This window comes from Mandrillus leucophaeus, unplaced genomic scaffold, assembly GCF_000951045.1.
Source record: "Mandrillus leucophaeus isolate KB7577 unplaced genomic scaffold, Mleu.le_1.0 Scaffold681, whole genome shotgun sequence".
Taxonomy (NCBI): Eukaryota; Metazoa; Chordata; class Mammalia; order Primates; family Cercopithecidae; genus Mandrillus; species Mandrillus leucophaeus.
Genome location: NW_012107375.1, coordinates 160228 through 171411, shown reverse-complemented (window position 1 = coordinate 171411; position 11184 = coordinate 160228). Strand labels below are relative to the sequence as shown.

General features: G+C 50.7%; 1 protein-coding gene across 1 annotated transcript; it reads right to left on the bottom strand.

Annotated features, from left to right (window-relative positions):
• Positions 1-7657: 7657 nt before the first annotated feature.
• Positions 7658-10958, bottom strand: ZFP92 (ZFP92 zinc finger protein). The gene is made up of 4 exons (XM_012002233.1): positions 10926-10958; positions 10484-10610; positions 8957-9061; positions 7658-8643 (listed from the first exon to the last, which is right to left on the bottom strand). Exons 1-4 carry the CDS (start codon positions 10956-10958, stop codon positions 7658-7660), a joined length of 1251 nt encoding a protein of 416 aa, XP_011857623.1.
• Positions 10959-11184: the final 226 nt, after the last annotated feature.

The following is an 11184-nucleotide window of genomic DNA, read 5'->3' as shown; positions in this document are numbered from 1 at the left end:
AATCGCTCAAACCCAGGAGGTGGAGGTTGCAGTGAGCCAAGATCGCGTGACTGCACTCCAGCCTGAGGGATAGAGCGAGACTCTGTCTCCAAAACAAACAAAGAAACAAACGGACAAAGAAACAAAAAAATAGCTCTGTCTTATATTATGGCTGAGGCTGCAGTCAAATATGGGCTGGGCTAAACAAAAACATCATAGGAACAAACAAATACACCTAATTCTGTCATCCTCATCCTCATATCGCAGCACACAGTTAACTGTTCAGTTTATATATCTGTTAGATAAATGAATGACTAAATGAGAATGCAGGGTTACTAGGAATGGTTGAAACAATACCCATAAACTCAATAACCATATGTAGGGATCTACTAATTATTTAATCCACTCTAGTAGGTTCTCTAGCAACCCATATCCAAGGTCTAGACATTGAAAGTACAACCCATTGTTGAGAGAAATTAAAGGCGGCTCCCAACATGGAGAGATACACCATGTTCACAGATTGAAAGGCTCAATATTGTTAAGGATATTGATCCTCCCTCAAATGGTTTATAGATTCAATGCAATCCAATCAAAACCCCAGTAGGCTTTTTCCCCCCATAGAAATTGGCAGGGTATTCTAAAACTCATGTGAAAGTGTGACAAATTTTGAATAGACAAAACAACTTTGAAAATGAAGAACAGCATTGGAGAACTCACAGTACATGATTTCAAGACGTGTTACAAAGCTACAGTAGTCAAGAGAGTGTGGCATTGGCATCAAGATAGACATTGTCTCAATTTGCTTGGGCTGCTATAGCAAAATACCACAGACTGGGTGGCTTAAACAACAGACATTTATTTCTCACAGTTCTGGAGGCTAAAAGTCTAAGGACAAGGTGCCAGCAGATTTGGTTCTTGGTAATAGTTCTCTTTGGCTTGGACACAGCTGCCTTCTTGCTGTATCCTCACACACAGTGGAGAAAGGAAGCCCTAGTGTCTCTTCCTCTTGTTGTTGGGAACCAATCCCATCATGAGGGTCCCACCCTCATGACCTCATCTAAACCTAATCAGCTCCCAAAGGCCCCACCTCCTAATGCCATGTGATATGGTTTGGCTGTGTTCCCACCCAAATTTCATCTTGAATTGTGGCTCCCACAATTTCCATGTGTCATATGAGGGTCCCAGTGGGAGGTAATTGAATCATGGGGGCGGGCCTTTCCTATGCTGTTCTCGTGATAGTAAGTCTCACAAGATCTGATGGTTTTATAATGGGCAGTTCCCCTGCACAAGTTCTCTCTTCCCTGCCACCATGTAAGATGTGACTTTGCTCCTCCTTGCCTCCCACCATGATTGTGAAGCCTCCCTCACCGCATGGCCCTGAGAGTCAATTAAACTTCTTTTTCTTTATAAATTACCCAGTCTCGATATGTCTTTATTAGCAGTGTGAAAATGGATTAATACACCATCCCACTGGGGATCAGGGCTTTCACATATGAATTTTCAGGGGACACATTCAGTCCATAGTGCTGACTGATGAGGTACCATGAAGAGTCCAGAAACAGACTCACACACATGTGGCCAACTGATTTTCCACAAAGGGGCTAAGGTAGCTCAACTGGAGAAAAGATAATTTTTTCAACAAATGGTGCTAGAAAAACTGGGTATCCATATATAAAAAAGTGAGTTGTGAATTTGCCTCACACCATACATAAAATGGATCATAGACCTAAATGTAAGAGTTAAGATTATACAACTTCTATAAGGAAATAGGTCTATGTTTTTATAAGAAGACACTGGATAAAGTCTTAGTGACTTGAGTTTTGCAAAGATTTCTTAAGTATGACACAAAAAGCACAAACTATAAAATTTAAAAGTCCATACCTTAGACTCCATCAACATAATGCAAATTCTGCTCTTTAAAATGCACTGTTATGCAAATGGAAAGGCAAGCCAGAGTTTGGAAGAAAAATATTGCAAAATATGTATCTGACAAAGGACTTGTGTCTACAGCTCTTACAACTTAAGAAGAAGACAAACATTCTCTTTTAAAAATGGGCAAAAGACTTGAACAAATACTTCCTCAAAGAAGACATATGAATGGCCAGTGGGCACATGAAAAGATGCTCAACATCATTAGTTATCAGGGAAATGCAAATCAAAACCACAGTGAAATACCACACCACACCCACTGGGATGGCTATAATGAAAAGACAGACAGTAACAAGTGTTAGTGTATTAGTCCGTCCTTGCGTTGTTATGAAGAAATACCTGAGATTGGGTAATTTATAAAGAAAAGAGGTTTAATTGGCTCACAGTTTTTCAGGCTGTACAGGAAGCATGGTAGCATCTGCTTCTGGGGAAGCCTCAGGGGCTTTTACTCATGGTGGAATGCAAAGCAGGAGCAGGCACATCGTGCTGCCAGACCAGAAGCAAGAGAGAGAAGGGGGAGGTGCCACACATCTTTAAAGGACCATCTCTCGTGAGAACTCAATCACTGTCATGAGAACAACACCAAGAGGATGGTACTAAACTATTGGTGAGAACCCTGCCCCCATGATCCAGTAACCTCCCACCAGGCCCCACCTTCAACATTGGAGATTACAATTCAACATGAGATTTGGGCGGGGTCACAGATCAAAACTTTATCAGTTGGTGAGAATATGGAGAAATTGAAACCCTTGTACACTGCTGGTGGGAACATAAAATGGTGCAGCTGCTGTGGAAAAGCTTGGCAGTTCCTCCCACAGTTAAACACAGAGTTACCACATGACCCAGCAATTCCACTCCTAGCCATATATCCAAGAGAAATGAAAACATATGTCCACGCAGAAACTGGTACACAAATGTTCACAGTAGCTTTATTTGTCATGGCCAAAACCTGGTAACAACCCAAATGTCCATCAACAGGCATTCAACAGGTATTGTGGTCCACCCATACAATGGGATCCTACCAACAATGAAAATATTAAGTATTGACATGCACAAAAACATCTGATGAAAAAATAATTGTGCTGAGTGAAAGAGGCCAGACGTACACTGTATGAGTCCATTTCTATGGAATTCTAGAAAATGGAAATTAATCTATAGTGACAGCAAGCCAAGCAGTGGCAGTTCGGATGGGGGACAGTGAGGAGCAGGAAAGAGGGGTTGCTGGGGGCGCAAGGCCACTTTTGGGAGTGGTGGATCAATTCACTGTCTCGATTAATGGGGGAGGTTTCATGGGTGTACACACATGCCCAAAACCCTCCAACTGTACACTTTAAAGACGTGCAGTTTCTTGTATACCCATTATACCTTCATAATGCTGTCAAAGAAAGATTACACAATCACTGACCTTCAGGTCTGCAGCAGGCCTCCATTTCCCACATGAATATTCCCCGGTAGTGGAGAAGGATCTAGTTTGGCCTTCCTGAACACAAAAGGAGGGCACTGCGCTCCTCTCAAAAGTCCAAGGACTTCAATTAAAGGTGTATAAGAATCTGCAGAGCAGCTGTCCAGAACTCCTGGAGGAGCCCCGTTTTGTGAAGACAGTGACAGGTGCACTGGGGTTGGCATCAGATGGAACCAGCTGCAAGTCCCATGGCAAGTGGGAGCCCCTGAGACACGTGGCTGGGGCCCTTGTGTCAAAGCAGTCCCCTCTCATGCTGCCTCAGCCTCATCATGCCCCCAGCCCAACACCTCATGGGCATCACAACCATCCGGACGACTACAGTTATAAAATCTGTGGTGGTCAGTGTGTAAATTCAAACCCTGTGGTAGTCACAATTTACATTAACTTCCCTTTGTCATTCTTAGAATAATTCTTTCATGTTTTGGAAAATTGCTTCTCATCAGGAGCCTGTTAGAGCCCAGACTTTTGTATATGGCATCCCAGACTCACCACACTCTGGTTCTAACTGACCTTTTAGCTCATACATGTCCTACCAAAACCTCTCTGCCCTTCTAAGCTTCCCTGAAGACACCTCACACTTTCCCCTCTTTCCTGCCTGTCCCAACCCAAGTACTTCCCAGCCAAGGACTCCCTTCCTTTCCCTCTACCTCCACTTCCTGTCTCCAGAGCTGCCCTTGCAACTACACTGGCAAGTGTGGGAGCTGTCATGTTGCCTGAAGTCTGGAAACAGAAACGACTGGAAAGAACACACAGCTGTGTTCTCAGGAGACTGATGTGGGACTTTGCTGGGGAACACAGGGGATCAGGTCCAGCCTCCCTTCCCTCTGGTCTCAGAGTCATGGTGTCTGAGTGGCCTCGGGTGGCTGCCTGTGGTACCAGTCAGAGAAGCCTGCACTCCTGGGCTGACCCGAGGCAGTTCACCCACAAGGCCTTTCTGTCTCGCCTTCACAGGGACCCCCCAAGGAACACCCAAGGCCTGGCTCTGGCCATTTCCCACAATCCCAGGCTTACAGCCTTTCCTATAACCTTGAACCCAACGTCTTCCCATATAGTTTAAACCCTCAGAATAGCCCCTCTACACTAGAGGGCTCATTTCCAGGCCAATGCTCATAGACCTTCCTTATTTGCAACCAAAGTAAATGAGAACAATTCCATTTCACAACGAATCCAGCCAGGACAAGTTACTAGTTACATGGAGACACTGCCAGAGCATTTATGTGGCTCTTGAAGCATTCACAGTTTCAAAGGGCAAAAAGCCCAAAGGCAAAGGGGACCCAGGTTGGCATCCAGGAAAGTTCTTGGGTGGCGGGGTGGAGGAAGCCTTGGAAAACAGGCAAGACTTTCCCCATAGTTTAAGCTTTTACATTCTAGCTGTCCATCACAAAGCAAGCACGGGCTACCCTCCCAGTTCCCCACACAGCAAGAGGGAGGGAGCCCAATTTCAAGGCACCATTGAAGGAAAAACACAAATGTCCTTTTCGGACATTCTGACTTTAATTCCATGTGAAACCCGTTCAGTTCACGTGGCATACCTAACTGCCACACCCAAAAGAAAATGATAGCAATGACCACCTTTCAGTAAGAATGTCATTAAGAAGAGCTAAATTAGACCAAGCAACGATAAAAGGCTGCACTATTTTAAATGCCATTTATCTAAGTAAGCACTGGGGACCCTGGAGCTTTTCTGGGCACTCCAAAGTCACAGTGCAAGTGCCCAGCATATCTCCTGGCAACTCCACTTTCTGTTGAAAACTCCTGTACCTTGTCCTACCTATATCTAGTCAGTCTTGGGCATAGGTCCTGAGGTGGAAAAAAAAAAAGGAGCTTCCATTAAAAACAGAGTTTGCTTATGCATCAGAACCAACAGCATGACAAGATACTAAGGAGTCGACTCTTCTTTAGTGAAAGCTGGCTACTATCTGGCTTGTAGGAACGAAATCATTTACCTCCTAGAATGACGGAAATGGGTATCCGAGTGCGTGGATCTGTTTCTTTCCTGGTTCAGTTGAATGAAGCAAGACTCGAACCCAATTGCATGACCTCCTGCCACGGGCACCTACTCTGCATGAGGATTGCGTTCCTGGACCCATGCCAGCCCTTGCAAAGACTGTCTGCACAGCAGAAAAACCCAGACTTCCCAATGGCCTCATCAGGGACCTCAAATACACCATTCCTAATACTTCTTTTTCTGGAAAATCCAAAGTCGTAGATGCTTCGGATTGCCTCAAGGCAAGGCTGGAGCCGACGATGGTCCCAAGCCTGAGTCTGAGGTGTTAGGACTGCAAGACCCATTTCACTCATGCTTACTGATTACCAGCACTGGGCCTGGCATCAAGGACACGGGGACAGGCATGACACACACTTGTGGGCTTATGAGACAGGCTTGCAGACAAGAACACAATCACAGGACAGGGGACAGGGACCTGCTGAAGGACGCTACGGTATAAGTGCAACTTACAAGAACTCTAGAAGTTTTCAAAAAATATATATATATAACCTGTGTGTGTGTGTGTGTGTGTGTGTGTGTGTGTGTGTGTAACATTTCTGGAGTTGTCCTAGTGACTGGCACTCCAAGCAGTATTCTCCGAGGGAATCCTGTAAGTTCGGTCTTCCCACACTATCCTGATAGGAGCCAGCTGTCTTTGAACCTCCTCCACCTCCACCACACCTACCACCCACCTGCTCTCAGGCCTTGTGAATGACAAACCCCCTCTCCCCTGGGAGGGGACAGGGCTGGAAGGAGTTGGCCGCTGACCAGGACGCTGGGCTGAGAGCACCAAGGGGCAGAGCTCGTGAACCCAGCTCTGGGGACAGCGCTGGGGGACTAGGATAAGGCCTGCCAGCAGCTGCCTCTGCCAGCCCCTAGCCTTTTCCTTGAGAATTCCCCTTGGCTTTCAGTAAAGTGCCATTTGAAGGGTCTACCCTGTTTCTGCAGGGCTAAGGGGAAGAGGAGTGGACTGCATCATTGTAGGAGAAGAGGGGTCAGGCTTGCCACCACACTCATTGGTTTGGGGGGCAGGCCTGGAGTGGCCTCCTTTCTCCTGCCTGAGGTCTTCTCAGAGGGCTGGGGGAACTCTTATTTAGGGAGTGATTCCCTGATACTCCGATATGGCAAAATCTCTATTTTCAATGTACATTACCCCTGAATACAAAAACATTCAAAGCAACGGAATGTCCAATATTCTACAAAATGTCACGCAAAAGACATTTGATGAAAGATTTGTTCCTGGGTTTGCTCTTTTGCCTAAGTGCAAATTCCTAACCCGTCTGGCTTTCCTCCTAATCGTCACCAGCCACAAGAGAGGCTGCCTGATGGGGAGGAGCAGGTAAGTGTGAAGCTTTAGGCACTGGTGGTGGGGCGGGGCAGGGGGACAGGGGGCAGAGAGGCCAGGGTGGCCTTTGCTGGTGGGGTCTGGGGGGAAGAAGGTAGTGGGCGGGCAGGGGGGGAACCAAAGTCAGCAGGGTGGCTAGCTACAAATGTCCAATTGTGAGTGACCTGAAGGGTCTTATCCTCTCTGCAGGGCCTGGGCTAGCCATTCCCAGAACCACAGGTGCTCAGGGATGATGGGGCCTGGGCGCTGCTCCTCCTTCCAGAAGCAGCTGGGGGCACCCAGACAAGGCGGGAGTTTTCCGGCACAGCCCCCCATCCTGTACCCACATTTAGGGAGTCTCTTGCCTCTGTGCTAACTTTAGCGCCTCCTCCACCTGCAATATAAGCGCTTAAAGGATTAAAGTGCTTTCAGTATCTTCTACCTGGGAACACTAACAACTCTTAGGACGAGGGGAACGACCCCCAGGGAGGAAATGAACCACTCCTCTGTAACTCAAAGCCAGCGTGCCCCTGGCTGGCTGGCCTCACTGGCCTCACGCGGCCTCCCCGCTACCCGCAGCAGGCGATTCTGATGCAAATCCGAGGGATGGTTCGCGCATCCCCTCCACACACGCCTGTACACACACAATAGTACCTGTGGCTCAGGGACGAGTGGCCCAGGTGCTGTCTCTATGCCTCAGTTGCAAGGCCCAGGACTCAGGAGGGAGTAGAGGGCCTCCATTCCCAGCCCGCACTGCCGTTAATGGAGGAGCCAGGGCAGGCGGCAGTCCTCGGTTTTGAGTCCTTCCTGCGTTTCTCAACTTCAGGGTGAGGCTCTGCCTGCGGTCTTCTGATGACCAAAGAGGTCAGGGCTGTGGCCGAAATCGAGGCCCTGGGAGGGCAGTCTTCCCATCTGAAGGGGGCTGAGCCTCGACGTCCCCTGGAAGGCCCCCCACGCAGACCGGCCCCGTGGGGAGTCAGCGGCGACTGGGCCTGGAAGGCCTGGCGGCCACGCTCGGCGGCGGGGGGCTGCTGGCCGCCAGCGCGCTGCCAGGGCCAGTGCTCCCAGGGCCCGCTCTCCGCCGCGCGGTCTCCGCCTTCGCCGGGCGCCTGGCGCCGTGCACTGCCTGGTGCTTGAATAGGTTGGCGCGCCGGCCGAAGGCCTTGCCGCAGTCGCTGCACTCGTAGGGCTTCTCACCGCTGTGCACGCGCCGGTGCTGGCTGAGGCCCGAACGACCACGGAAGGCCTTGCCACACTCGCGGCACGCGAAAGGGCGCTCGCCGCTGTGGCTGCGCTGGTGGTGGATCAGCTGCGAGACACCCTTGAAGGCCTTGGCGCACTGGCCGCAGGCGTAGGGCTTCTCGCCGCGGTGCGTGCGCTGGTGCTCTATGAGGTTGGAGGTGCGGCTGAAGGCCTTGCCACACTCGGGGCACGCGTAGGGCCGCTCACCGCTGTGCACGCGCGCGTGCTCCAGGAGCGCGAAGCTGCGGCGGAACAGTTTGCCGCAGTCGCCGCAGGCGAAGGGCCGCTCGCCGCTGTGGATGACCTGGTGCTTGATGAGGTTGGAGCTGCGCGTGAACGTCTTGCTGCACTCGGGGCAGGCGTAGGGCTTCTCGCCGCTGTGGATGCGCTGGTGCTCCAGCAGCGCGAAGCTGCGGCGGAACAGCTTGCCGCACTCACGGCACGCGTAAGGTTTCTCGCCACTGTGGATGACACGGTGCTTGATGAGGTTGGAGCTGCGGCTGAAGGCCTTCCCGCACTGCTGGCACAGGTACCGCTTCTCTGCGCCTTTGGGGCCCTGCGGCCCCGCGGCCGAGCTTGGCCCCAAGCCCTGGGAACCTCTCTGGAGCACAGACGACCTCACCGCCTGCCCGTCCTTGCCACCTTGTGAATCTACCCCGGGGAGTTGTCGTCCAGAATGCTTCTGCGTTGAAGTCGAAGCCTTGCTCTGTGTTCTGTCACCTGGAAAGACAGTGCACCAGGCAGTGTCACCCTCATGCCAAGGCATGAGAGAGATGAATGAGCAGGAGGTGAGGACATAGGAGGATGGAACAAGGTGACCAGAGAACATAAAGTAATCACACAGGCAGACAGGAGAGATGAAGGGGAGGGAGGATGGGCTGGAGACAGCAGGGCTGCTGTGACACCTGGAGATTGACACCTGCCTCCAAAGAGGATTTCCCACCCAAAGCGGCAGCGTACCTTCCCCTGCCCCCTTTGCCACTGCTATTTCTTTTCCCCCCGACGGGGGGCTGGTTGAGCACCTCTCACTCACCTATGTGCAATCCTGCAGTGGTCCAGGTTCTGGGGATGTCTGCTACCCAGGGTCCTTCCCCTCGCTCCAATTGGGAGATCAGGTGAGGCTTGGAGAAGGAAAATCCTGGGCGTGGAATATGAAGCAGGTCAGGACCGCTATGGCTAAGGACAGGATCGCTCCTGAACTCAGGGCATTCTCAATATCTTCAGGTAACAGAGAATAAAGAACTCTCTAAAGAGCACTACCGGGAAGGCCCAGAGAAAGGGCCGAGTCCCTCTAGGAGGGCAAGGGCTCCTGCGCGTCCAGGGCCAGGTGGGCATGGAGATCTTCAGTAGCTGGTGATTTGAGCCATGAGGACAACTGTGTTTGTCACCTGGCCTGCAGGGAGGCTGGGAAGCTCATGAGAACTCGGGAATGTGTGTGGGGACCCTGAGGGACAGAAGAAGGGCTTGCAAGCCCCAGGGAGTATTGGGAGGCCAACAGCCATGTGCTCCGAAAGCTGAAGTGCCCTGTTTCATAATCCAACTCCACTGAGGATCCCAGACCCCTCCCTGGAACCCCAGGTCTGCCTGGTGAGGGTCAGAAGGAATCCAGGGGATGAAGCTGCTTTCCCTCTATGGGGCTAGATTATAGAGGCAAAAATCTGTGGAGTCAGACCCCCACAACCCCAAAGGCAGTAGGGTTCAATGTTGAAGCCCCTCTGGATTTTCCCTCCAGCGGCAACGGGAAATGGAGTGTTTCCATTTCCACTGGGAAGTGGAGTGTCTGAGCTAAGCTGCAGCAGCCAACCTTGCTGGGCACACTGGGAGAAAGACCAGAGGCCCAGTCCCACTCTGTCTCATGCATGCATCTTTCATCAGCTGCGCGAGGCAGGGGCAAGTCACTGGCACCCTCAGAGGTTCTGCGCCCCACCTGAAAACATTCCTGAGTGCTCCGGCCCCCATCTGTCTAGCCTGTGAATCCTGCTTTTGCCTTTTAATTGGCAAAATTGCTGCCCCTTCTGGCATTGGGGGTGCACTGGCATGGAAGGGGGAGAGCAGCGCGCTCCAAGCTGCCCCAGCTCCTCCAGGGACTTCTCAAGGCTTGACATCCAAGTCTACACTTTGTCCTTATGTGGGACCTCCCTGGTCAATGGAAGGAAAAGATGTTGCTAAATTTTATAAAGTGGAATGGATGCAAAATGCAGCCGTCATAGAAACAAATTAAGTCTAAAAGAGTGCACATAAATATTCCAGCAGAATTTGCATCTCTCTTTTGAGTAGAAAAACATTTAGTCGATTCATGATTTTATATACAAGATAAGTCTGATACTGAAACTTACAGGCCAAAGCATTTACCTAAAACATTTACAGACCACTTAGCTAAAAAGCATCTTACTGAGATGGCGGCTAGCCTGCAATGGATTACTGGTATTACTGGCCTGATGGAGAAATGCATTTATTCTTGGGCTCATAGCAACAACAAACAGGAAACTCAGAAATAAATTGAGCCCAGAGACAGAGTAGGTGGGACTGGGTGTGTGTATGTCGTGGGGGGATCACTTACCCAGTGACACCAAATGGCTATAGTTCTCCAGCATCACCCGCTTGTAGAGGACCTTTTGTCTGAGGTCCAGAAGCTTCCATTCTGTCTTTGTGAAGTACACGGACACGTCCTCAAAAGATACTGGCACCTAAAAGAAGGCATTCTTGTGGCCACAGGGGAATTCAACCCCCTGGGCCCCTGAAGGAGCTGACAGAAACAAAATGTGGGGTTGGGGGAGCACTGGAAGGCTCAGCAGGTAGAAAGGCTTGGGTTGCACGAGTTGTAAGACAGAAAAACAGGCAGCACAGCCGACAGAGGCAGGAAGCCCAGATTGTGGGCCTCAGGAAATGAGAACGATGCTAAGGGCAGCCTAAGCTCAGCCCAGTTGGACAGGCCCGGGCATGAGAAGGCAGCAGACAGGGGCTGCCAAGGGGAGAGGCCAGGGAGAGGGGCCACCACTCACCTTGGGTCTCGTGGTCAGAAGAATGGCCGCCATCCCCAGGGCACAGAGGAGCTAAGGGAAATGCAAAGAGCCCCCTGTGAGCCCAGGCCAGCCTGGAGCAGCCAATCTGTGACCTGCTTCAAGACCCTGCTTAGTTTTTCTTGTGAAATAAGAAGCACAGCAGCCACCTGTGGTGTTCTCACTCCTGCAGCTTCACCAAGGGCACCTGACCATCAGACCTTCTGTATGGCTTCCCGGGGCGGCCATAACACGTACTACA

What these genes read in the sequence shown, in the direction of transcription:
- ZFP92 (XM_012002233.1), bottom strand. Translation starts at nt 10,958, where the DNA reads ATGGCGGCCATTCTTCTGACCACGAGACCCAAG. An exon ending in TTCTGACCACGAGACCCAAG is followed by an intron (nt 10,611 to 10,925) that starts GTGAGTGGTGGC and finishes GCCTTCTTTTAG; the next exon opens with GTGCCAGTATCTTTTGAGGA. An exon ending in CACTGCAGGATTGCACATAG is followed by an intron (nt 8,644 to 8,956) that starts GTGAGTGAGAGG and finishes CTGTCTTTCCAG; the next exon opens with GTGACAGAACACAGAGCAAG.